This window comes from Harpia harpyja, chromosome 21, assembly GCF_026419915.1.
Source record: "Harpia harpyja isolate bHarHar1 chromosome 21, bHarHar1 primary haplotype, whole genome shotgun sequence".
NCBI classification, from domain to species: domain Eukaryota; kingdom Metazoa; phylum Chordata; class Aves; order Accipitriformes; family Accipitridae; genus Harpia; species Harpia harpyja.
The window spans coordinates 13,096,128-13,119,781 of NC_068960.1; the positions used below are offsets into that span (position 1 = coordinate 13,096,128).

At 40.7% G+C, this 23,654-nt stretch overlaps 1 protein-coding gene across 1 annotated transcript; it reads left to right on the forward strand.

The window, feature by feature from the left end:
• Nucleotides 1-373: 373 nt before the first annotated feature.
• On the forward strand, nucleotides 374-23,654 carry EMP2 (epithelial membrane protein 2). Its single transcript, XM_052772914.1, has 5 exons — nucleotides 374-538; nucleotides 16,465-16,576; nucleotides 18,748-18,841; nucleotides 20,163-20,309; nucleotides 20,894-23,654. Exons 2-5 carry the CDS (start codon nucleotides 16,499-16,501, stop codon nucleotides 21,076-21,078), a joined length of 504 nt encoding a protein of 167 aa, XP_052628874.1. The 5' UTR covers nucleotides 374-538; nucleotides 16,465-16,498; the 3' UTR covers nucleotides 21,079-23,654.

The window sequence follows — 23,654 nt, forward strand, 5'->3', positions numbered from 1 at the left end:
CGCCGCCTCGCACGCTCCGCTGCCGGCAGCGGAGCGGTCGCTCCTCTGAGAGGGCCAGCGCTCGGCCCGCTCCCGCCTCAGCCAACGCCGCAGAGGCGGAGGGCGGGGGCCGCCCGGGGAGCGGGACGAGCGCCCGCCCGCCCGCTGGCATCCTGGCCGGCCGGGGCTCAGCCCGCCCTGCCCAGGCGCCGCGACCCGGGGGCGCCGCCGGGGCAGCGCTCAGGGGACCGGCCCCGGGCGCCCCCGGGGAGGGCCGGGTGGCGGCGCGCCGCGGAGTGGAAACGGGCGGGGAAAAGTTTCTCCCGTGCTCGCCCCGTCCCTCCCTCCCTCCCTGCCGCGCACACACTCACACTCACTCCCCCCGCCTTCGCAGGCGGCTGAGGGGCACTTTCGAAAATTATTTTCTTTCCACACCCAGTTCGCTTCTGACATCATTTCTGCAGGAGGGCGGGCGGGAGGTAGCCGCCGCCGCCGCCAGACGGTCGCAGCCCGCGCGGAGTGCTGCCCGCCGGCCCCGCGCCGCGCCCGCCCCGCGCCCGTGAGTAGCCTCGGCCGGGCGGGGGGCGCGGGGGTGAGCGGGCGGGGGCCGGCGGGAAGGGGGAGGCTTTGCCCGCCAGGGGAGGAAGAAACCGCAGGAAAAAGGGGAAAAGAATAAATCTAAGGGTTTTGTTTACTGCAAAACAAACTTTATGTCGGCACGTCGGCGGCCGCCGTGCCGAGCCGTTTCCCGGCGCTGGCGGGCTCGCTCTGACGCCGGCCGGGGAGGGCCGCTGCCGCCGCCCCCGGGCGAGCCGCGGCCCCGGCCCCGGCCCCGGCCCCGCTGCCTCGGCCCGGCCGCCCCGGGGCGCTCCGGCCGCGGGAGCCGCGCAGTCGGGTCGGCAGCGGGGCGGCGGGACGGGGCGGGAAAACTGGGCGCATCGCAAGTGACTCAAAGGCCGGGCCAAACCAGCGGAGAGTTCGCTGTCCCCACAGGATAGTTTCTGGTGGTTTGGTTTGGGTTTTGTTTTGTTTTGTTTTTTTTTAATGTACTCTAAGTGGCGTTTGCGTGTACTACAGTAACGTTTGATTGTTTTTGGCAGCTGACCCCCCCCTAGTGGAAGGAAAATACACTCATACATAATTCAGTGCAGATCTCGGTTTGTGAAGTTTTTGCCAGAGTTAAACGTTTTTCCACTTGAGTCAAACTACAGTTTCAATTAGCCAGTCTGTCTTTCTCACTGGTGTTTTTTTATTATCTGTAATGTCCAACTTACACCCGGGAGGTTATGTGCCAGATACCAGACAGGCAGCTTTCAGTAACATGGGTTGCTTGTAATACTGAGTATTGAATTTTAGAGTTCAGCTCCTTGTTTGGGCATCTCTAGGAAGAATAGTGCACTGCTGTCCTTTCCTCAGCAGACATACCCAGGGCTTGCTCCTACTCACAGAACGCTGCCACCAAGAAACCTAGAGTTCGGCCTCTCTGTTAATTTCTTGGCAGAAATACATTGTTCACTTGGTGCAGGAAGGTCTTTTTTTCCCCAGCACCTGGCGATAATATGTAAATGATCACTAATTATTGCAGTTGAGCATCTTAGAAGTATCTTCTGACTTGATATAGGGCTGTGAAGAAACCCACCGAATAGCTGTAAAATACACACTAGATTTTCTCAGAGTTTTCTTTAGGAACTTTGGAAGTAAACAGCTATGGTTGGCTGATCTCCATCAAAAAGAAAAAGTAGCGCTTTCTCTTCATTTACTTTCAGATTCTGTACATACAGTGCTGGTATGTTAACTATGTAAAATAAGCTGTCTCGCCTGCCTGAGCAGATGTTTTTTCTGTCAAATAAAATAGTCTGTAATGACTCTTCCATCCAGACCTGCTCTCTGATGCTGATTTTGAAGGCTTTGCTGTCCAGGCAGGGTAGAGTAGTTCGGGAAAAGAGCTGTGAGGCTGGACTGCCAGGACTGAGATGGCAGGTGGCTGCAGACATGGACAGGCAGGAACCCACACAAGTGGTGGGGGAGTACTGGGCATGAGTTTCAGTGAGGGGAGAAATGTGAATTGCGGTTTACTGGAGAGTCCAGCTACTTTTTAGTAAGAGAGTGGGTGATAAATTAAATGCCATGCTAAGGAGTGCAGCTGGGTTATAGGTACTTACCACAGCTGGTAAAATCAAAGTGGGACTGGAAACAAAGGTGTATGGAAAACATGTTCAGCAGAAGCTGATGTGAGTTTATTCAGTATAAGATGTAAAGACTTGACCTTTGCTTCAAAGACATTGAAAAAAAGAACTCTTGCTATCCTCTGCATCCCTTTATGAACTTGTAGAATAAAGTTGGAGACTAGACTGTTGGGATACCTGGGGGAATATTCATCCTCCATGCTGAATAAAGATGTGTACAGATTTTATCATGTCAGCTGCATGGCTGATATGGATGTTACCAGGTCAGCTGCCTGCCCAGCCAGGAAACCAGGAATTATTCTGCTGATAGCCATCAACATTAACTCAAGGTGAAATGCAGTAATACCATGAAAACCCTTAGGAGGTGATCAGTTTCTTGTTAGTATGCTCATTTGGGAAGGAAAATGGTCTGTTAATATCATTTAAAATAAAAACATACTATCAGTAGACAAGACACTACTGGTGGTGTATTCTTTATTTGTGGTCACTGGAAAGACTTCTGTCAAAAGCACCTGAACAGTGATGATTATGCTGTGGATCTGCCAATGAGGAAAAACAGTGTATTCGACTTGCTTATGCAGATTTAAAACCTTGTTAATAAAGGAAGTTATTCAACAGACTGAGCAGGTCAAGACTGAAGGCTGCTGCAATGTTATTATCTTAGACCAGGGTTCTGTCTCAATTCTTAGATGCTGTAGTTATTGTTTCTGGCCAACATTGCTTAAAAGAAATTAACATCTCTACCTTCATCTTATACCTGCTTTCAGTTAATGCACTTTTTACCCTTGATTTATTAGCATCACTCACTTCACAGTTGCCTTATATGTTTCTCTTACTTCCATTGTCATGGCTTTTCTTTTGTTGTCTTGTTTGTCTCAAGGTTGTTTCCCATCTTGGGTTTGATGTTCCTACAATGATTAGAAGAATGTTGTACTGATGAGTCCCACATGGATATTTAGAGGAGCAAGACCTTTCTCCACTTTTGCTAAGTATATTAGTCATAGCCTATCTCCTTTCATAATGCTGTTTCCCTGTCCATTTAAAAATGAGATGGATGGCAGCACAAGGAGACTCTTCCCTTTTCACCTGAGTGGTTTGTGTATATTTTGGTTTTCCGCTTATACTTCATGTTCTATTTGTGTCTTGAGCATCATGTAAGACATGACACCACCACATAAATCAGTGCAAGAATATGTTTAATTAAAGAGATAAGCAGGTCTCTGGGGACAAGATCTTTTCTATTGCTAGCTGGCAGAAGATGTACTTTCCAGGTCCTACTGCCATGTTCTTATTGGAAGACGACCCAGCAGAATGAGGCGCTGTGTTATACAGGAACTGATAAGAAAGAGATTTACTCTGAATTGTACCAAACACTTCATATAAAATCCATGCAATACTTCAGCACAGCCGAATTTGAAAGTAGAAAGGAATGCACAGCTCTTACTGAGATCAAATTGGTGTCAGAGGGAAAGCAAGGGAAACAAAGCATAGCACTAAGGAATTCCATTCATGGAGCTGTTCAACATTTGTTAGCGTTGGTTTGTTTTGGATGCTCAAAGCAAACCAGTGGTCTTTGTGGTGGGGTCTCAGTGTTCACTATTTTTGTTGAAAGCTTTACTATTTTGGAGAGAAGATAATTTTGTAAAATATATCTCAATATGTCAGGTGATGCTCATAACTTCATTAGAAAGATAAGCATCTTAATTTTTAGAAAACAGATCTTGCTGGGTGGGATTCAAGAGAAAGCCTGATGGCCTGAATACATCCATCAAAGGAATTATTATTTCTTCACTGAATAGGGAAAATGTAATTACACCTTTTTGTTTTGCCTATGAAGTTTCATGGGCAGGTTTAATGATGGTATGTGCATGCCAGGTGAAGCCTCATAATTTGGGTGTGACCTTAAAATACAACCCTCTGGCTGTGTAGAGATGTTCACAGGAGTCTGTAGGTGGGGCAGAAAGTGGACTGACTCAAACACACCTTAGAGATGGCTATAGGATATATATTTATGGTTTACTTCACTGATTCTTAAACACCACACTGTGTTTGGAATTGCACAGGCTGCAAACAGCCAAGGTGGGCAGTATGAACTCTCCCCCAGGTGTTTAATGCAGCTGTTAAGTATCCTGAAATACATCAAAATTATGGCCTTCTTCCAGGCAGAAAGTGACTTTGGAAGTCTCCAGATATCCTTGTTGAGTGGCATATGCTGATGGTGGTCTCTGCAGTCAGTCTGCAGACTCATCTGGTCTCTAAGGCTGACAGTTCTCAATCCACGGAAGCAACAACCCAGCCGCTTAATTCAAACACAGAAACAAGCTGAAGTCGAGCGACTGCAAGGAGAGTCTAATGTAGAGCTGAAGAGAGCTGGCTGAGCCTGCCCGTTTATCACGTGTCAGCATGCTTGGCCGAGCCTTTACCTGGCACTGTGGCTGGTACGAAGAGATGTGGCTCTGCAGTGACCCAAGCACTATACGGGCAGCCAGCCTGGTCGAGGTGGAGCTGTAGGGTAGAGCAAAGTTGACACAGGTAGTAGCATGGGGTGACTGGGCTCTGTTTCCATAGAGCAGCCAGAGTGTAGAAGAGCAGTGCAACTAGTGTGCTCAACTGTGCAATGAAAGAAGTGTTAGAAATCCTTCTGCCTGAACTGGTAAAGTTCACATGGCAACCTTTAAGTTTTACTTTAATTGTGCCAATTACAAATTAGAATGTAAAAATGACATTCTGAAGGTAGGCTGAGTATTAAATCCAATCATATGCTACAGTATTGCTGTGAAACAAAATAGTAGTAGTTGTGGAAGAGTTTGCTCTTTTTATTTTATAGCCAACTGTTGTACTGTCAATAGAGATGTATTTTCACACTCTTGATAGATGATGTGTAAACTCTGAAATAACCAAAACCAAAATTTCTCAATACAGAGCTAGTCAAAGCCAAATCAAAACAAGCCGTTTGAAAATTTTACAACAGTGAATGTAACACATTTAATTGCTAGCAATTTCCATAGAGCATCTGCCAAAGTTAAAACAATATCAGCTTTCGTTTCTACTGAATTAAACGCATTGCTTTCAATCTGGAAAGACAGACCTTTTCTGCCTTTGTTTGTTGGTTAATTAGGTGGAACAACATAAATCACTCTAGCTGTTCTGGTGTATCTGGAATAATCTCTGGATAAGCAGCAGTCTGTAGTCAGTAGAGCTCAGGGTCTGAGATTTGCTCTCAGAACTATATTAATGTCTAGAGTTAAGGCTGCAGGTGTGCTTTTTTTTTTGCTTCTCATCGGATCAGACTGAGGACACATTTAATTTGTCAACCTGATGAAAAGGTGCGGTATTATACTTGGTCTGTCCCTCCCTGCCCTGCCGAGTTATTGAACAGGGACAACCTCGACACCAAAATCTAGCCACGCAGTGATTGAGCAGGGGTGAGGCCAGGCCACACCTCAGTTCAGTTGTTTGCTTCAGAAGCAGGTTCCCAGGAGGCTTCTCATAGCTCAAATAGCTTATTGGTACACCCCCATGTCATCGTCCCAGCTCCACGCAACGGCTGTCTGGTTCCCCCAGCCAGAGGCAGGGCTGTGCCAGCAGGCTGCAGAGAGCTCTCTGGTTCCTGACCACTGCTCTTGAGTGTTGGGAGGCAACGGTGGCCCTTGGGTCACCCTCAGAAAAGGGGGACAGGCCTCGCTCACTCTTTGTGGGTTTACCGCCCACCTGAGAAATGAATCCTCCCTTAAAGCTGATTGTGTGTCATCAGTCCCATGATCACCACTTGTATTACTCCACTGTACAGATCAACAGTCAGCATTGCTCTCAGCATTACCTGAAGTCTTTGAAAGGCAGGACAGAATTCAGTAGAGTGCCGAGGGCATGGGTATCATGCAAAAGCATGTTGCAAAACATACGGAGACCTCAAAGAAACTGTTGGGATAGCCTTCACAGGAGTGCAGAACTGGAGTGACCTCTCGGGTCACCAGGTCTGCTGCCCGGCTAGCATAATCACTGGATAATCCCTTTTTGTGGAGGCGGGTCTTTTTTTCCCATGCTGTGGTGATTGTAAGGTTGTTCCAGAACCTGACAGCTCTGAGAGTTATAATTTCCATCCTAAATGAGCTCACACCTGATTTATAGCCATTTATTTTCATCTTTAGGTTAAACAGTTCTTTTTCCTTCCATGTGTGTGCCTTGACCTGCAAGCAAGTGTATCGCCAGTCTGTCTTCATCTTTGAAAATGAACAAGTCAGAACGAGAAGTTCTTGCCTTGTTTAGCTTAGGAAAACAAGCTTATAGTACTTTTAGACCAGCTTGATTGTTCAGAACGTTTTAATGTATACCACAACTTTGTTTATACTGAAGTGATATCTGGTGCACAAGTTAAAGCAAACTGGCTGAACAAAGAGGATGCATTGAACACCTGAAATGATGTATGCTTTTTTTCAATTTCTAAGCATACAATTAAGCTCTACCCATACATACTTCCAAAGTTACAAACATTTTGTAACATGTTTTGCTGATGCCTCTGTGAAAGCTGAGAGAATACATTTATGTTTTGCAAGAAACCAGAAACTACAGTATACAAGCAGTTCCTTCTTTCAGATTACTGCTGGGTAATTTGAACAATATGTGCCCTTTGAGAACTGATCTCTTGAACAGATTGCTTCCATGGGGTATCTTTCATTAAAGACCAGTTTTTGTTAGCATTTTTCCAAAGGCATGTGACTCTCAGCATAAGCTGAAGGTGGACGAGCAGACGGTGGAGGGCACAAGCAAGGGCTATGATGGGAATTAGAGATGAATTGTAACCATTTCAGGTGTTATTTAGTAATAAGGCAGCCTACCTTAAACCACTGTGGGTTGTGTTGGGATTTAAAGCAGACATAGAACAGGTTAAATCTGAGATAATAATTATCTAGTGTAAAAGTGCAGTTACAAGAAACAGTGCTTTAGAGAAAAAGAAGAATATATGAAAGATTTACTTCTGAGGAATATGCTGGTTTGTGCTGCTAGAGGAGGACAAACATTCTGTTTCTGCTGAACACACAAAAACCTCTAAAGAGCAGTTTTGAAAAGATGAAGGCTTAAAGACTATTATTCAAATATGCCTGTAGTCGAGGGTCTGTCAGTGCAGGTAGCTGGCTTCTGTACCTGCTAAATTGTCTTCTCAGCATATAGTGGCTGTTACATTTCTCTTCCAGGTTTTGCTGGAGTATTTGAACACATCTCTCTTGAATCTTTTAAGCTTGAGGCTATTTTTTAGGATTTTCAGGTAAGATGTCACAAGATGCTCATTTTCCCTGTAAGTGCCACTTCCCCACCCTGCAACAGGGCATTGTGTTTGTGTTTTCCCATAGGTCCTGCCTGTTTTCTTCTGCTCAGTCTGCCCACAAAGGCTTCATGGCAGAGTGACTTCCCTCTGCAGTGCACACAGTAGGGCCATAGTGAAAGGAGTGGTAGGGCAAGTCTAAACCAAGTCCAAACTTGTTTGCAAATAAATGACCGACACAGTTACAGAAGTGGCAGCAATGCTGGCATCCCTAGGTCAAAACTTTATTAAAAGCATTCCTAAGAAATTAGAAACATCAGCTTCTTTGGGTCTCAGTACTCAAAGCTAGCACTTTGCGTTTTTGCTGCAATTTTTTTCTTGTTTTTGTTTGGAAACATATGGGATAGCAGGGTTACAATTTCCCAATCTTTGGAGTTCTGGCTTAATAGCATAGATCTAATGAGGAGGACAGGGTAAGAAGGAACAGAGGAATCCAGGGAAAATCTGCCCAGCCTAACTGTAAGCATGGTCTTTTGGTAACTAGGTAGGGTTTTTGAGGAGGAGCTAAGATTTAGTGTTTATGAAATAGATTCAGAAAGAGCTGAAAGGGTGCTTCAGTATCCCCTCACACATAGGTGATAGGTAGGCCAAGAACATGAGCTTATTCACTCTAAGTTTACTATTGTTCAAGCAGTCCCACACAGTACCAACAGGATGGACAAACACCCAACCACCGTAATAACAAAAGGCTTTATTAAGCTATGGTGCACATTTATATTAATCTTGGTGCACAGAAAAAGCAGACCTCAGGGGTTTGGTTGCAAGGCAAGATTTTCTGAAAGAAGCTAGATAAAAACTAGGTCATACCATATCTTGCCAGTTTGTCTCCAAGCCCCTGTATTTCATTATCAAAATACAAGCAGCCAACTGCTTTAATTGTGCTGGAGGTTGCTGGGTCTTAACACAGCCTGCTGCAAGGGCACCAACAAATCGAGATCTGGCAGAATGACCCTACTTTCATTTTCTGCCATTGAGTTAAAAAAGCATAAACGTAATTCAAATAGAGCTCTAGAAAATGGTGTGAATTAATTTTTGCTGTATTGATTTTTTTTTGCCTACATACAGGGATTGTGTGCAGGGAACATTGTTTCATTTCCTTCTGATTTCCTTGCTTTGTGATGGACTTTGAAAAGCAGCTGGAAGTGTGAGAAGCTCTCTTCCTTCCACATAAAATAGGCAGCACAAACAGCTACGGGCTTGAGTGTGTTCTCAATTAACAAATTGCTTATAAGCAAAAAGAGCTGATGGTGTCTGTGCCATCTAGGGGCTGACGGGACACTTGGCCCTCTTGATTCCAAGTCCAGCATCAAGCAGGGGCCTGAAATTTTATTTCTTGAAGAGCATATGTTGTTCTTCATGCTTAGCCTTATACCAGGAAAAAATGGGGTGGGAGCCTGCCTGCTGCATAGACTGTTACTCTTATTTTGCTCTTCCCTCCCGGGTTCCCATTCAATATTGTAGATGTCTAGTCAGAGCCCACGAGCACTTCTCGGAGGTTTGCTAGCTGGCTAAAGAGATCACTGGCTGAAAGAGGACATACTGTTTCTGTATTGACTGTTAGCTCTGTAATACCTGAGTGTGAAAACAGATCATAATTTGAGTGTACACCTGAACATGAAGAATAGGTCGGCTAGGGTCCAGTTCAACAATATGTTTGATTCCCTGAAAACAGAGAATGTGTGAGCAGAAATACAGAGACTTCCACATCTGTTGGTAGATCTATATTTTTAATTACCAAATGACACTTGTAAATAAGGCTAATAAAAAAGAAAGCTCATTTTCTCTGTAGTTTGTACACCTGTGAGCTCTAACAGTAGCAGCTCACTTCATGCACCAGAGAACTATCAATACGTTTTTCAGGGATTATTGGCAGCAAAACTTTTGCATGCTATTTATAAATCTGCATGCAATGTTAGCTTCAAGATAAGCACTCCTGTCCTATGAAATGTTTAAAAGGCTGGTTCCTTAAAGTAAGGCTCCAAGTCATCATCTAAAATAGAACTAGATTGCTTTAGTTGTATTTTCTTTTCTTTTCCAATATGCATTGATGACACAAGAAAAAAATAAGAAAGAAAGGTACAAGGATGTGCTTATCCTTTCCAGACTTCTTGCATGATAGAAGGATTCTTCTGTAGCTGACATGGAAAGGATCCAAATGTGTCACAGCTGGGGTGTGTGCACAGCAACACCCAGGGGTGCGCAGAAACCCTGAGGACAGTGAGGACAGGCTGCTGTGCTGGGCACCTGTGTCAGACCAGCCTTGCAGCTCGGGCATGTGGCCAGGTTAACACTGCAGCAACAAAAAATGACAGACAGGTGATCCAATGGAAATTACTGAAATGATGGATTAATGTACAGATACCACAGACTGTGAATAGGGTCAGAGCAATAGTCAGCTGGGAGAACACTGAAAGGGAAAAGTGTAGAAAGAAAGTGTAAGAGTTTGGATATTATCTGCTTTGTTTTAAGGAATATCACTCAGTAAATTATATCTTGTAATGTTGGTGTTCCCAACTGTTAAATTAACTCAGGCAGAAAGAATAATGAAATTGGAGTAAGTTCTTTCAACTGGTATAATTATTCCCTTGGTGTTAAATTTCCTGATTTTCTTGTCCTTTATGTTGTTTGATATTTAGGCATTAGAGGATTGTTGAAATCCTCAAAGTTCTTGCTAGTTTGGGAGAATCTGCTGTCTGAACTTACTTCACTTTTGGTTCCAGTTCTGGGAATCACAGAAGAAAAACAGAACCCTTCATATCTGGTAAAAGAAAAAAAAAAAAAGAAAAAAGTTAACAGTATCACTCTGTTCCTTATAAACCAGGGAATTTTATGCAAGTTTAGAGACAGTGGTACAGGCAAAACATGAGCCAACTCCTGAGTTCTCTGTCATGAGACACCATGAGATGTGGCACAAGAACACTCAGCAAAACAAAGTGATTATCATGTAAATCCAAACATCTTATGATGCATCACAAGATGACAGACTTCTCATGCCACCAGGATACAAGCTTTTTCTTCTAATTTCACATATACAGACTTAATTATAGCACCGAGGGGCAGAAGAATTGATAGTTAAGGCAGCTTGCTTTGATTCAGTTTTACACCAGTGACCTCAAGAAAGTTCAGCTGAATCAAATGCTTATTGATGGCCCAAAGACCTGCTGTTCTAGTTGCAGCGAAAAATGTCAGTGCAGAAAGCTGCAGGTATGGTAACTTGTTTAGCAGGATCCTCTACCCCTTCTTTTGGGTGTGTCTTTTCAGCACACTAAATGTAGGTGATGAACAGTTTGCACACCTCCAGCCTTGGTCTGTACAGAGCAGGAGCTGTTCTGCAGTGTTTTCACCATGGTTCTAGGAGTATAACCCAGGATTGTCTGTGTTGAGATTTTCTTCATACATGGACTCAGATGAAGATGATACAAAAAACTGATTGGATCTTTAGGAAGTGAGGGCAGCAGACAATGTTGTAGGATAAGCTTTAGCCTTCTCAATGCAGATGAGCACAGGATAAACATACTGTACTATGCACGTTTCTCTGGTTGCAAAAATCACGTATGCACAAACATGAGAAATAGCCTGGCAGCAGAATCTAACTGCATGGGAAGAAATGAAAGCATGGGTTGCGGAGATGACATCTGGACTGGAAAGTAGTGATAAACCTTCTGCTAAGAACTGTCAGAAACAGAGTTTTCCTTTTTGCTTGCTTGCTGTACAGAACAGCAGAAAAAATTCAAATAGGCATGTTTCTTTGTACTGCTGGACGTTGAAGATAAACGTTATCTTGAAGATAAACTGAGGCTTTTTTTGGGTGGTGGTGTGGAGTTTGACATAGGTGGCAATCCAGTTTTGTGATGTGTTTGCTTTACAATACAGAAAAGTTGGGAACCCTGGGCTGGATGCTTTTTTTTTTACTGTGCAGTTCTGTGATCGTTGTACTGTTTTATCTTGTAAAAAGGTACTTGCCTTTGCATGTCTGGAAGATTATAGCAGAGGCCCTTCTTAGCCACCTCTTGTAAAGCACATCAGGCTCTCATAACAAAAGTGCAAATTACTGCTTCCAGTAGTCTGCATTACTGAAAAGATTAAAGATAAGTGTGACTGCTGCATTTATCCTCCCTGTGCAAAATAAGGTAGCACTGTAGTATTACCCAAAAACAGTTCTTCTGCACTAATTGAAAAAATATTTGTTGTTAATATAACTGGCCTTTTGTTTTCAATGTGTTTTGTGTAAGTATCCTGCAACTTAACAGCATTTGTGGGAAACCTTATTACCACAGCAAATCTGGATGTGTTCAGTAGGATTCTCATAACTTACTCGTTTTGGATTCAGTGGCAGTCTGCACTTCTAACTCAGCTGTACCTGCACATTTCTGCCTTAAAACATACAAGCGGTATTAAATGCTGAGGCTTGCAATTGAAGAATTCATGTTGACATCCAATGTCATTCTTACTATAACCCCATAATCGTTTTTTATGTCACTTGTGATGAGCTAAGTCAAATTTTATGTTCTCTTTTGTCAGAGCTTTGCTGGAGATCAGTACAGGGAGGTTCCTGAAATAGCTATGGATTGACAGGAGAGCAGAGCTGGAAGGGACCTTTGGAGGTCTCTAGTCCAGGCTTCTGCTCCAAGCAGGGAGTTAGTTCAGGATGCTCTGGGCCTTGCTTCAGTCAAGTTATGAAGATGTCCAAGAATGGAGATCCCACAGCCTCTTAGGCCCTGTTCCAGTACTTAATCATGCGCATTGAATATAATTAATACATTTTTCACAATTGGAATATTCCTTGTTGCAACTTGTGACTGTTGCCTCTAGTCTTTTCATCATGTACTTCTGAGAAGAGTGGCTCCATCATCTCTATTAAGACAACTATAGTGTGTCCAAAAAGCTTTTCTTGCATGTGTGTGTGTGTGTGTAAAAACTATTAAAAGAATTCAAACCACTTTGGGGAATGATGAACGATATCTGTTGCATCATCCCAGTCTTCATCCAGTGTACTTGAAAGGCAGTGTACTTGTAAAGGCAGTGTACTTGAAAATCACTTGACTTGAGACCATAGTGCGTATTACTTCAGATGATAGAAAGTAAAAAATTACTCCGCCCAGGAAGTTTTTTTGATCCATAGAAATATGCTTATTTATGATCAAGAGACTGAAACAGAAGAGTTGAGCAATGGTTCATTTAAGAGGAAGACTCCTGTAAGAGCAAGAAACTTTTTCATAGTAGCATGTATTAGCACTGATAATAGGCCAGTGCTTCCAAAGCTGCAAAACAGCTACAGAAAAAAATACTACAGGATCCCCTATCACATTACATATTGATACCAAAGTTTTACTTGAAGAGTCTGATCATTTTTATACATCTTCTTAATATAGTTGTTTGCAGATTCTTGTTCAGTGCAATAGTACAAAGTACTAGATTCCCAAATTTATGTGATTTAAAAATGTATTTTCTGTTCTTATTAACAACCCCTTTTAAGCAATACTTTCTTGTGGCTGCACAAATTAAATGTAAGAGATGATAGGATTTTAATCTAACCCAAATTGCTGGTTGTTCTGTTGAGCAGAATTAGTTCAGCCAGGTTAAACAGTAGTGCTAGCTTATTTGTTCTTGCACGTACCCTCCGTTTTGAAAGAGCAAAGCAAAAGCCACTGCCAGGTGGCATGCTGTTGGTTTGGCAAGCTTCCGCAGGAGTTTCAGTTGCTGCTAAATGAACCGGGGACAATTGTGAACCTGAAGAGAGCCCTTGAGAAACAGTTAATGGTGAATAAGAAACAGAGACGACTACAGCTAGTATGCAGAATAGGATGTTACCAAAGTGTTTGGTTAGTAATGAATTATTAAAGCAAGCATTCTGAATGTTAATGCAAACAGTGTTTTCAGAAATTCTCTCTGTGAAAACAACTGTGTCCTTCCCTTGCTCATAGAGAGAGGAAGGGAGCTGCCAGCTGCTAGGAGGGGTACCCAGGCAGGCTGTCCTCAGAGGACCAGGGAAGGAAGAGCTTCTTGCTGAAGGAGTGGGAGGGTCTTGAGTCTCCAAAAGAAACTTTTAAATTCCAGCGTTGTCTGGAGTGGAAGAGGACTGGTAGCTAACAGTCCCCCCTGAGAGATGAAGTCCAGAATTTCTGCCTTGAGAGGCACGCAGCTACTGTAGGAGCTTCTGCATTGTTACTGGCTGCATCTTAGAAGAAGGGAGCTGCTCTTTGCTTCCTGTGCACAGATTACAGAGTTCAGCTGGAAGACCCTCTTCCCTTCATTACTCCTTGTGCAGGCTGTGATGAACCAGCCTTGGTCTCCATGGGAAGAGAAAGTTGCTAGGAGTGATTGAAGTCCACAGATCTTTCTGTGCACCTCTGGGATCCCTGCTCAGGCACGACAGACTGAATAACAAGTTCTTCTTGTCTTTTCCTGGTATTAATTACTTGGAATTGGTCTGTCTCCTTCCTTTCCCCCAGTGTATTTAATTCCCGTATCTGTGTATAGTTGTAGCACTGTGTGCACAGAAGTTGTAGCAGCTCGTGAAGGGAGCCATTACCAGCAAGTCAGGAGGAAGTACCTAAAAATGGCTGTTACGAAGGTTCTTCAGAACAGAAACATGAAACTATTCCTACTGTCCTTTATTTTTTTTGTAAAGACAAAACAGAAAGCTCTTTCATTCAATCTTGGCTTTATTTGAGTAAAACATAAAATGTCTTCTTCTCATCAGCCATACGTGTTTATCCATCCTGTTTGAAACACTTCTGTTTATGGCTGAAAGCAGTAAAACAAAAACATTCACTTGATTAAGGATTAAGTGGATTTTTCAGTGCTGGCAAGTCCTGATTTTGCAAGATTGTTTTTAATTAGGTTACATTTTTCTGACTCTCTTACTTTATGATGCTTCATGTAATAAGATGAAATTGTATTGTTATTCTTAAAATAATACTGAGTACAATATGATTCTCTCTCCTTATATGGCAGATGACTGTTGCGTTATTGTCTGCTTAGATACCATCAGTGCAACAAATGAAACTCAGAAAAAAACCCAACCACAAGACAAGAGAGTCCTGTGTGAATGCTGGTACATTTCACAATGAAAATATTTTGATGTGGCATTATACAAAACCACAAAATATCTTCTTTTCCTTCTTCCTTTCTTTCATTCAAGAAAGGCTCGATAGAGAGCCATGAATGACATTTCTAGAAGCAGAACTAGATTCAGAGGATCCTGAGTCATACAGCAGAATTGGCTCTTTGGAGGAAATTACCACTTCTGTTCTTTGTTGTGGCTGAGAAGGCAAAGTTTAACAGTGAGAAAATGGGAAGGAATAAAAACTTGAGTAGCTGCTTTCCTTATTTTAGGGTTTGACTTAGTTTTCCCATACAGTCATTCCAATTAGATTTGGATATAAGGTTATCCAATCAATTTTCATTTTCTCAAAAGCACTTTAATACTGTTTGGCTTTGTGCTTGTTATAACGGTGTACTGCAGTGTAACGCTATACTGCAGTGTAGACGTAAAGGATTAGTCTGGAACTTCTAGTCTCTATTCAGCGTGTTTATATGCTGTCTGTTATCTTTTTGTTAAAGTTTTGCAGAGTAATTGTATTTTGGCCTCATCAAAATGCCAGTGGAGCTGCTTTAAAAATGCTGTCAAAGTAGTCCTTTCATTTGGTTAAATTCTGCATGTGGTTTGTGATTCTAATAAATGGCAGTAAGGGAGAGAGGGTTAGACATGAAAAAAATCATGGAAGTCTTGAAAAAAATCATAACTGCCTTTTCTTCTAGATATTTGCTGTGTTACGTGAATGGGATCATTTGACATAAGAGAATGTGTCCAAAGCAAAGGAAGTGGAGAAACATGCATTAATGTACTGATGAGTGATAACATGCAGATAAATGCTACAGAATGGTGCATGTTAAATGCAACGAAAATATCTGCAAGACTGCAGATGCCTTACAGAATATAGCATATATTAATTGGCAAGCATTTTTACACAACAAGAAGAAAAAGATAATAGATACACCAAGCAATTGTACATTTCTATGTATTAGTAACGGTAGTTTTCCCTAACCTATTTGTTATATGCCCACAGATTTCTTGGGGATTCCAGTTCAAATAAAGTTTGCAGTTCCTTTGTACATAAGAATTTTTTTTTTTTCATTTGAGATGTGAAATGTAATAAATGGGTTAGATAAGGTATGAAGATAATAGGTAGACTAGAGAGAGTATTAAATGACTGAACATAAAATAACTAACTGGATTACTACATGATTAATGGGTTTATTCAACCCTACCAGTCAGAGCAATTTATTGGAGAAAATGGTAGCCCCGAGTCATTCATCAATGGATAAAACGTGTAACTATATAAAGAAAGGGCAACCTATATGGGACCTAAGGTACAACGAAGCTGTTACTAAATCTAGGAGGTAGTTCCTGATGCACTTAATTTTGTTCTACAAGCATCCTTTCGAAACCTGCGTTTCTTCCTACTTTGAAAGCATGGTTGAAACAAGACCTTACTATAGCCAGTGGAAATTCTAGCATCACATGCAAAGGAGGCTGTAATTTGAAAAGTACTTCTCTAAAAGTCAACATGAAGGAGTTTTATATCCTGGCTGGAGAAGCACACAGAAAGAAGCTTCTCTCTGTGTTTACTCACTGCAGCCATCCCACTGGCAGGTTGCAAAATGCACCTCTTGGCTTCATTTCAAGTTGTGATTCATTTTAACACCAGCGATGCTAGTTACGTATCACATGTAACAAACAGAAAGCTGTTATGCTGATGTAAAGTCTGATTAAGTGAAATCTTTTATCTCTGGAGAAAGAACGCGTGCTGTGGACTCACAGTGCATACGATGTTCCTGACTCTAACAGCACCTCGCTCTGAAATACGCTCACGCTGAGCTTGACTACTCACAGCCACAGTGAGATAGCGTAATGACAGGTTGATCCGTTGACAGCTTTTAAAGACTGTTCATATATGCTTTTATTTTTAACAGATTTATCTCAGACTAAAGCCTCCACAGATCAAGGATGTTGATTCTTCTGGCTTTCATTATTGTGTTTCACATAACCTCAGCAGCACTGCTGTTCATCTCAACTATTGACAATGTAAGTGTCATTTCTTTTTTTCTTTCAAACACACAAGTATTTCTTTGCTTCATAAAAATGAAGTTACTCTTCTCTAGTTGTCTTCAACTTGCTTATTGAAAGCACAGAACTTTGTTAGGCACTCCTTATACCTTTTCATAACAAAAATGCCTTGAATACGCACGTTGCTGGTATACATGGATAAGACTATACAAGTACATGCCATGCATTTGTATGGCATCATGTTATAAGCCCGTGTTATGCAGCTAATCTTCTCGCCTGTGACATACTTGGCCAGGGAGTATATTTACAAATTGCAAGGTAGAGCTATGGGACTTCATTCAGCTAGACATGAGGGGAAGTGTGTGGGGGGAAATCTTTCGTCCTTGTGTGTCAAGTACATGAAATCAAACAGCTCATGATTAATGCGTGGGGATAATTTCAGGCAAGGTATGCTTTGCCTCAGAAGTGGTTGTCCAAGATACCCAATTAAAGCATGAAAGAGACACCATGAGTTTATCTGTTTCCATTCAGTTGAAGCAGTTTCAGCACAAAGTTTTAGAATAATTTAGCTTGCATTCTTTTCAAATTTCCTTTTTATTTTTGTGACCAGAAAGAATTTACGTTCCAATATTTACATCTAGCTCTTAATTGAATTTTCCTCTTTCCAAAACAGCCCGCTATCCTGATTGGTACTCTTAACTGTGCACTAGAGTCTTTCTTTCTCTAAGAGGTTCGGTGTATGTACAGGCTTTTAGGATTAAAAAATTGTCTGCTGAAAATACCGTAGTCAGTGAAGCTGGTTTGAATCCCATAGTCTTTTCCAAGACTATGCTCCAAGTGACATGATGTATTACCCACAACTTTTTATTGCAAAAATGTACAAACTCAGATGTTACCTTTCAGTCAGCTAGTTAATTTGTTCCACTGAAGTAGGTCATTAATTGAGCACTAAAGCAGGTTGTCTTACCCTGCTCTCTTACCCTGCTCCTTTGAATATTTAGAAAGCTAGGACAGTGGACAAAACAACTTATTCTTAGTTCAGATCTGCTACATACAAATCAAATTATTATAGAAATCCTATGCACTCTGCTTTTTGTCATTAGCTACTTTTAAACAATTACAAACTTAAACTGTGTAACCACCTTCTATTAGATTTTATCATCCTCAGAGGCTTTTTATAGTCATAAACATAACTCTGAAAGGATTATATAGTGCTCAGAGCTGAAAAATAATACATTGAACTTGGACTGCAAAATCCAAATGAATGTCATCCTGAGAAAGTAATGTTTTTCCTTAAAACACAGTGTTACTATTACACATATGCCTACAATCATAATATATTAGTTTTTATTGCAGTATTGTTTGCAAAGCTGCACAGTAAGTTGTGAGGTTTCTGGAACATCTATTTAAGCAGCAGATGCTACCAGGAGTCATATTTAAAAGTCATATTTTTCCAACTCTGGTCAAAACAAAGGCCTGGGTAGCTATCAGAACGGGAATGGGTTTCCTGAGGAAATTCCACTTGTGTGGAGTGCTTGGCATTTCCCAGGCTACCGTAAAAATCTGTTCAGTCACTGTAGTACCATTTTGCATTCAATGTTAAAACATCAAAGTAGAAATACCACAGGATGATCTTAATTTGTCGCTAGCCACTTCCAGTCAGATGCCATAATCTACATACTGCATTTGCACATTGACAGCACAGCTACGTTGAGATTAATTCAATTCAGTATTAGGAACCAGAAAATTTATAAAGGGCTTCTGTTTCATAGATGTATACCCTGCTATTTCCTGCAAATTAAAAAATGCTGTGCTTTTAAAGAGTTGTGCATCCTAAATAGGGTCCGGATAAACAAAGCAGATCTTGTGTAGGTATCTTAAGGAGTGAGCAATCACTGACTATCCAAAATTTCTGCCCAAACAGTGGAAAATGGGATGTTTAAGATTGCCATTCCCTTTCTATTTTACACAGGTCTAAAATGAAAATGACATGTGAATAATGATGTACCCTTTATTCCAAAATGCCATTAGACCTCAATTTTAGTTTGAGCAGTTAAATACAAAAAATGAACAGAAATTAGTTCCAGCTGATGTATATGATCAGGAGACACTTGGACAACTAGGGGGTTTTGTGGTTTTTTTTTGTTGGTTTTTTTTTCCTGGAAGAGCCCTTTACTTTTATTTTGCAGGCCTGGTGGGTAGGAGATAATTTTTCTACAGATGTCTGGAGAATATGTGCCACGAATACTAGCACCTGTGTGGCTATTACTGATCAGTTCAGAGGTGAGTGTCTCTCCATGCCTATGTCAGTTCCTTTAGCAGGAGATCTGGTGAAATCGCTATGAAATGTGCAGGGCCAATAATATATTTGTTAAAAAATCTGCACGGTCTAACTACTCAGGTCTTCTAAAAACTGTTCCAACAGTTTATCTAAGAGGAAAACAGAGGGAACTGTCAGGTGCACTTGAAAGCCCAGTGCAAGAGTAAACACAAACAGCTAACAATGAGTGCTAAAGAGTTCTTAAAAAATTAGATCAGGTAAAAACAGTGAAGTCATCTGAAAGTGTGGCTGAAGTGATAGAATTTGCCTCAGAATTGAACTGAGCTGCCTACAGGCATGGGGGAAAAAGTGGAAGAAAGTCAGAACACAGGCTGGAGCTTTAACAGACAGGACTTAGTATATAGCACAGCCCAATATCCTGCTTTACAAAAAATAAAAAAAATTGTAAAATGTTACATTTACTTTATTTCTACACTTTCAATTTTTGTGTATATTAAAGAGGTAGGTGATTTGAAGAGCCATGTACACATAAAGTAACTTTGCTTTCCGAGCATCAAGTTGGTTTAGGGCATATCTATGCTGCAGTGAGATGAGATGATCCATTACACACAGGCATTATCTAAGCTAACACGAATTTAACAAATTTGCATTTGATGTTTGTATTACTATGCATTCATTGAAATCAGGTACCCAAAGTAGCTAGATTGTAAGTAGCCCAGGTATGTCTGCTGTTCACAGACCTACTAACTGCAGTGTAGCTATGCTAGAGGAGAGGACCTTATCTATATAGCTTAGCTTGTTTGTATTGTTGCAGCAAAGTTACACAAAGCAGCTACATGTAGTTACACATTTATTGGTTACTTTAGCTCCTAGTTATGGGGAAGTAATTGACAGGACAGAAAACCTGAATCAAAGGAATCTCCTGTGCCAAGCGTGGATATCCTGTCTGGTTACATCTTACTGGACAGAGCTGTCTCCAGGTCTGGTGAGAGGCTCGGGTCTGCATTTGTAAGCTATTTGAGACACCTGGCAGTTTCACTGTGCTTTTAGTACGTTGATGGTAGCAAAGGATGTGGTGTGGGAGAAATAGTCTCTTTGGTATTTTTATTCAGCTTTATGAAACGCTTTTAAAAGTCCTTAAACCACTGGCTGTATTAATACCAGGGAAGCAGAGAAGAACCACCCTAGGCAATGCATGTACAACTGGTTTGCTCTATCTGCTGAACTCCTGCTTACAGAACATAGCTCTGCTTCTCTACTCATTGCAGGAGTAGGCAAAGAGAGAAACTGTATTTTTAATCAAGGCTGCTTTTGTTTTTGCAGAATATCAATCAATTCAGGCTGTTCAGGCCACCATGATCCTATCTACTATTTTCTGTTGTGTGGCATTTCTGGTTTTCATTCTTCAACTCTTCCGTCTAAAACAAGGAGAAAGATTTGTGTTAACCTCTATTATCCAGCTCCTGTCATGTGAGTGATTTTTCAACACTTGTGACTTTAATGATATTTACATTAAAGTAGGAAAGGGAAGAGGAAAAAGGTTTCAAAAAGAATGAGCTGCATGAGAAATTTGTAGGGCTTTTGAGGCCATAGCTTATCCTTCATGTTTGTTTAAACAGTGAACTGCTCCATTCTGTACTATTTAGGCAGTTAAAACATGGATAACATCACTGCTCAGAATGAAGTAATTTAAACTTTGAAGGGAAGGAATCTGAGATTCTGGACGACTTGAACAAATTAAGTAACTCTAATTGTTACAGGCAGGTATTCCTTTAATTTTTTGTTACTCTTTAAAACTGTCCAGATGTTTAGAATCACTTTGTATTCACTGCAAATGACATAAATACACAACAGCACTTCAAATTTAATCCATGCCAAAAACCCTGAAAATGTGTCCTGAAATGCTCCCAGTTTAGTTTGAGGATGGAAAAATGAGTGCCTACAAGAAAAGGACATTGGTGAGAACAGCTGACAGAAGAGAGGCAGTGAACAGTTGTTACGCATACTGATAATATTTTAAGGTGCTAAACATTACTATTTTTTTCCTCTTCCAGGTCTGTGTGTTATGATTGCAGCTTCCATTTATACAGATAGGCACGAAGAACTACACAAGAGCAATGGTTATGGCACTGAAGTTTCTAAAGGCCAATATGGCTATTCCTTCGTCTTAGCCTGGATTGCATTTGCCTTTACTCTGATCAGTGGGGTTATGTACCTAGTATTAAGGAAGCGTAAATAAATGTCAGCAGCTAGTTATTTCTGTCACTACAGTACAAAACCAAATTCTAGTAACCATTTTGTATATAATCATTTACATGGTTTTGTAGTAAAGGTATTGTTTCTCTAAAAATGTACTGTGTTCTTGATATGAAACAGAATTTAAAAAATGGCAGGTTTAATGGAATGTCTGGCACCTACAGGTCAGGGGTCTGAGCAGGACAGAGCCAAGTTGCTTCTTTTACATATTTCATCATCATAAATGGTTTTCCCTTTACTAGACATTAACAGTTTGTTCCTGGCCTCTAGGAGATTACAAATAAAGCCTGTGCAAATTAATTTGTAAGCAATATGCTAACTATGTTCCTGGACCAGATGTATCCCTTTGGAATGGGTTAAATACAGGGGGAGTACAAAATAAGGCCCAGATCACAGTGAAAAAGCAAATATAAAAGCCCAAAGCTGCACTTGGTGCGTCTGTTCTGGCAGAGGACTAGTGTTCTGCTATTTATAACGCGCAGTAAGTGTCATCAAGCTTTTATTAAAACCACTTGCTTTGCGAAAGTAAAAAACTCCTTTTTGTAATCCAGCAAACGATTCTCTTGATTCTCTTTCACATTTAATTTAAACATACAGAGCCTTTCGTGGGAGAATTTACCAGCAAATTCACTGCGCAACTTCGGACCAGAATAGTCTGAGAAGTAAGAAATACCCCACTCAAGTCCTAGATCCTTTTATTTTTATTTTTGCATTGTGCATAGTCTTTCTGGAAGGAAGAAAAGGGAAAAAAAAAAAGCATTACCTTGCCTACATCTGCAAATTTCTAAGCAAATTGGTGATCAAGCAATGCCAAATCTAGGTTTTTACAGCCAAACTCAACATGTTTATTACACCGGGCTTTTATTAGATAGAGATTGATTTCACGGCTAATATATCATGTACAAAAGCATTCCCTGAGTCTGCCCATTAGGAAATTGGCCTTTAAAAAATTCGTTCTAAATTCCTTTGTAGATTTTACTTGAACTAAACACTCCTCCTAAATAAATCAGAGTGAAATTACTATGCTTATTAATCCCAGGATAGTTTTTCAAGATAAAATGACTTGGTGATTTTTATTTTTCAATAGTTTTGTGAGAGAAATCTGTACTGTAATACCAGGCTTAACTGCTCAGCAGTCTAATACTGGCTTTGCCCGATGGTGATTTTGGAATTGGGAGATCAGTGTGGAGAATGAATGAAGTGGCTTTTTCTGGTTAGTCACAGCTTCGATGCTTAAATATAGATTTGACCTTGTAAAAGCACTAACCATTTATTTATTTCAGTATATTCACTACAGCTGGCCCAATACACAGGCAGTAAAAAAGTAAATAGGTTTTGAATGAGGTCTTGCACTTAATGTAGAACAAATTCGTTATCATGAAGTAGCGTCGATACTTACTGCATTATCTATCAACTGATGGTCTGACCCATTCCTTCAGATAATTCATCCTTGGTTTCTCACAAAGTAAAAATTCAGGTGCATAACTGTATACAAACTGACTCCAACATGAGTAATAGGTCGTATAGTTCCATCTCTGTTCCCTGAACATCCTAAAATGCTTCGGCATGTACTACTTGTCTTTTGGGAGCAAAGAAAGCCCAACAAGACTGTCAAGAAATCAGATGAGCAAGCAGGACAACACATTAAAAGTAGTAATAATAGTAAAAAACCCAAATCAGTCTGAGCAAAATGCATTCTCACCAGTCTAACATGATGCTAGTATTTTGTCAGTTTTCTTTTTTCTCTTACTGGGAATGCCCTCAATTTCAAGAATTATTACCCTACTTTTTTAAAAAAGTGTGTCTACAGTTTGCTGAATACATTTCAGATTCAAAACTTGAATTTCGCTAGCAAGCAGAATCTGACTTAAATAAACAGATGCAGGTTTAAGGTTGAAAGTAGATAGACTATTAGAGCTAGTCTAGGCATTTTGCTAGTTTTATTCAAACATGAAATAGTAAGAGAAATTAAGCAAATACAGATTGAAACATGTCTAGAAGACAGACCTGTAAAACTGTACGTTAAGCTGTTATGCCACTGACTTGGAAGTGATGCGTCTTCAGTTTCTTGCCTTGATAACGCTCGGGTCATTTATAGAGCAAATACTTAAAATAAAGATGTATATATACATGAACACACAGCTTAATTCCACAGTAAAAGCTCTGTCCCTTTAATGAGAATTGAAAAGCACGCACACCATGGTGTACAAACAGCAGCATATACATGATGCCACATAGAATGGATGGGAACATTCTGTATACCAAAAAAACAAATGCCAAACCAGTTTTAACTAGAGTTTTAACAGGACAAACACATTTTAGGATATTCTTTCTACCTGATATGCCTTTAAGATATACCATTTTCTATGCTCTATATATTCTGAAACTGTACATGAAAATAAAACAAATTCTTGTACTGTAATAGCAAGCTCAATACATTTAGCAATCTGACCTTGTCTTTAAGCTTGGGATATATTTACACAATGTTGGATGAGAAGTAGTTGAGTATTTGTGTGAACAGGTAAAATTAAATTCTTCCTGCCTGTACTAGAACCGCAA

Bases quoted from the DNA above. Each gene is read 5' to 3' on its own strand.
- EMP2 (XM_052772914.1), top strand. From the start codon at position 16,499: ATGTTGATTCTTCTGGCTTTCATTATTGTGTTTCACATAACCTCAGCA. The intron at 16,577-18,747 runs GTAAGTGTCATT...TTTATTTTGCAG, and splicing joins TCATCTCAACTATTGACAAT to GCCTGGTGGGTAGGAGATAA. The intron at 18,842-20,162 runs GTGAGTGTCTCT...TTGTTTTTGCAG, and splicing joins TATTACTGATCAGTTCAGAG to AATATCAATCAATTCAGGCT.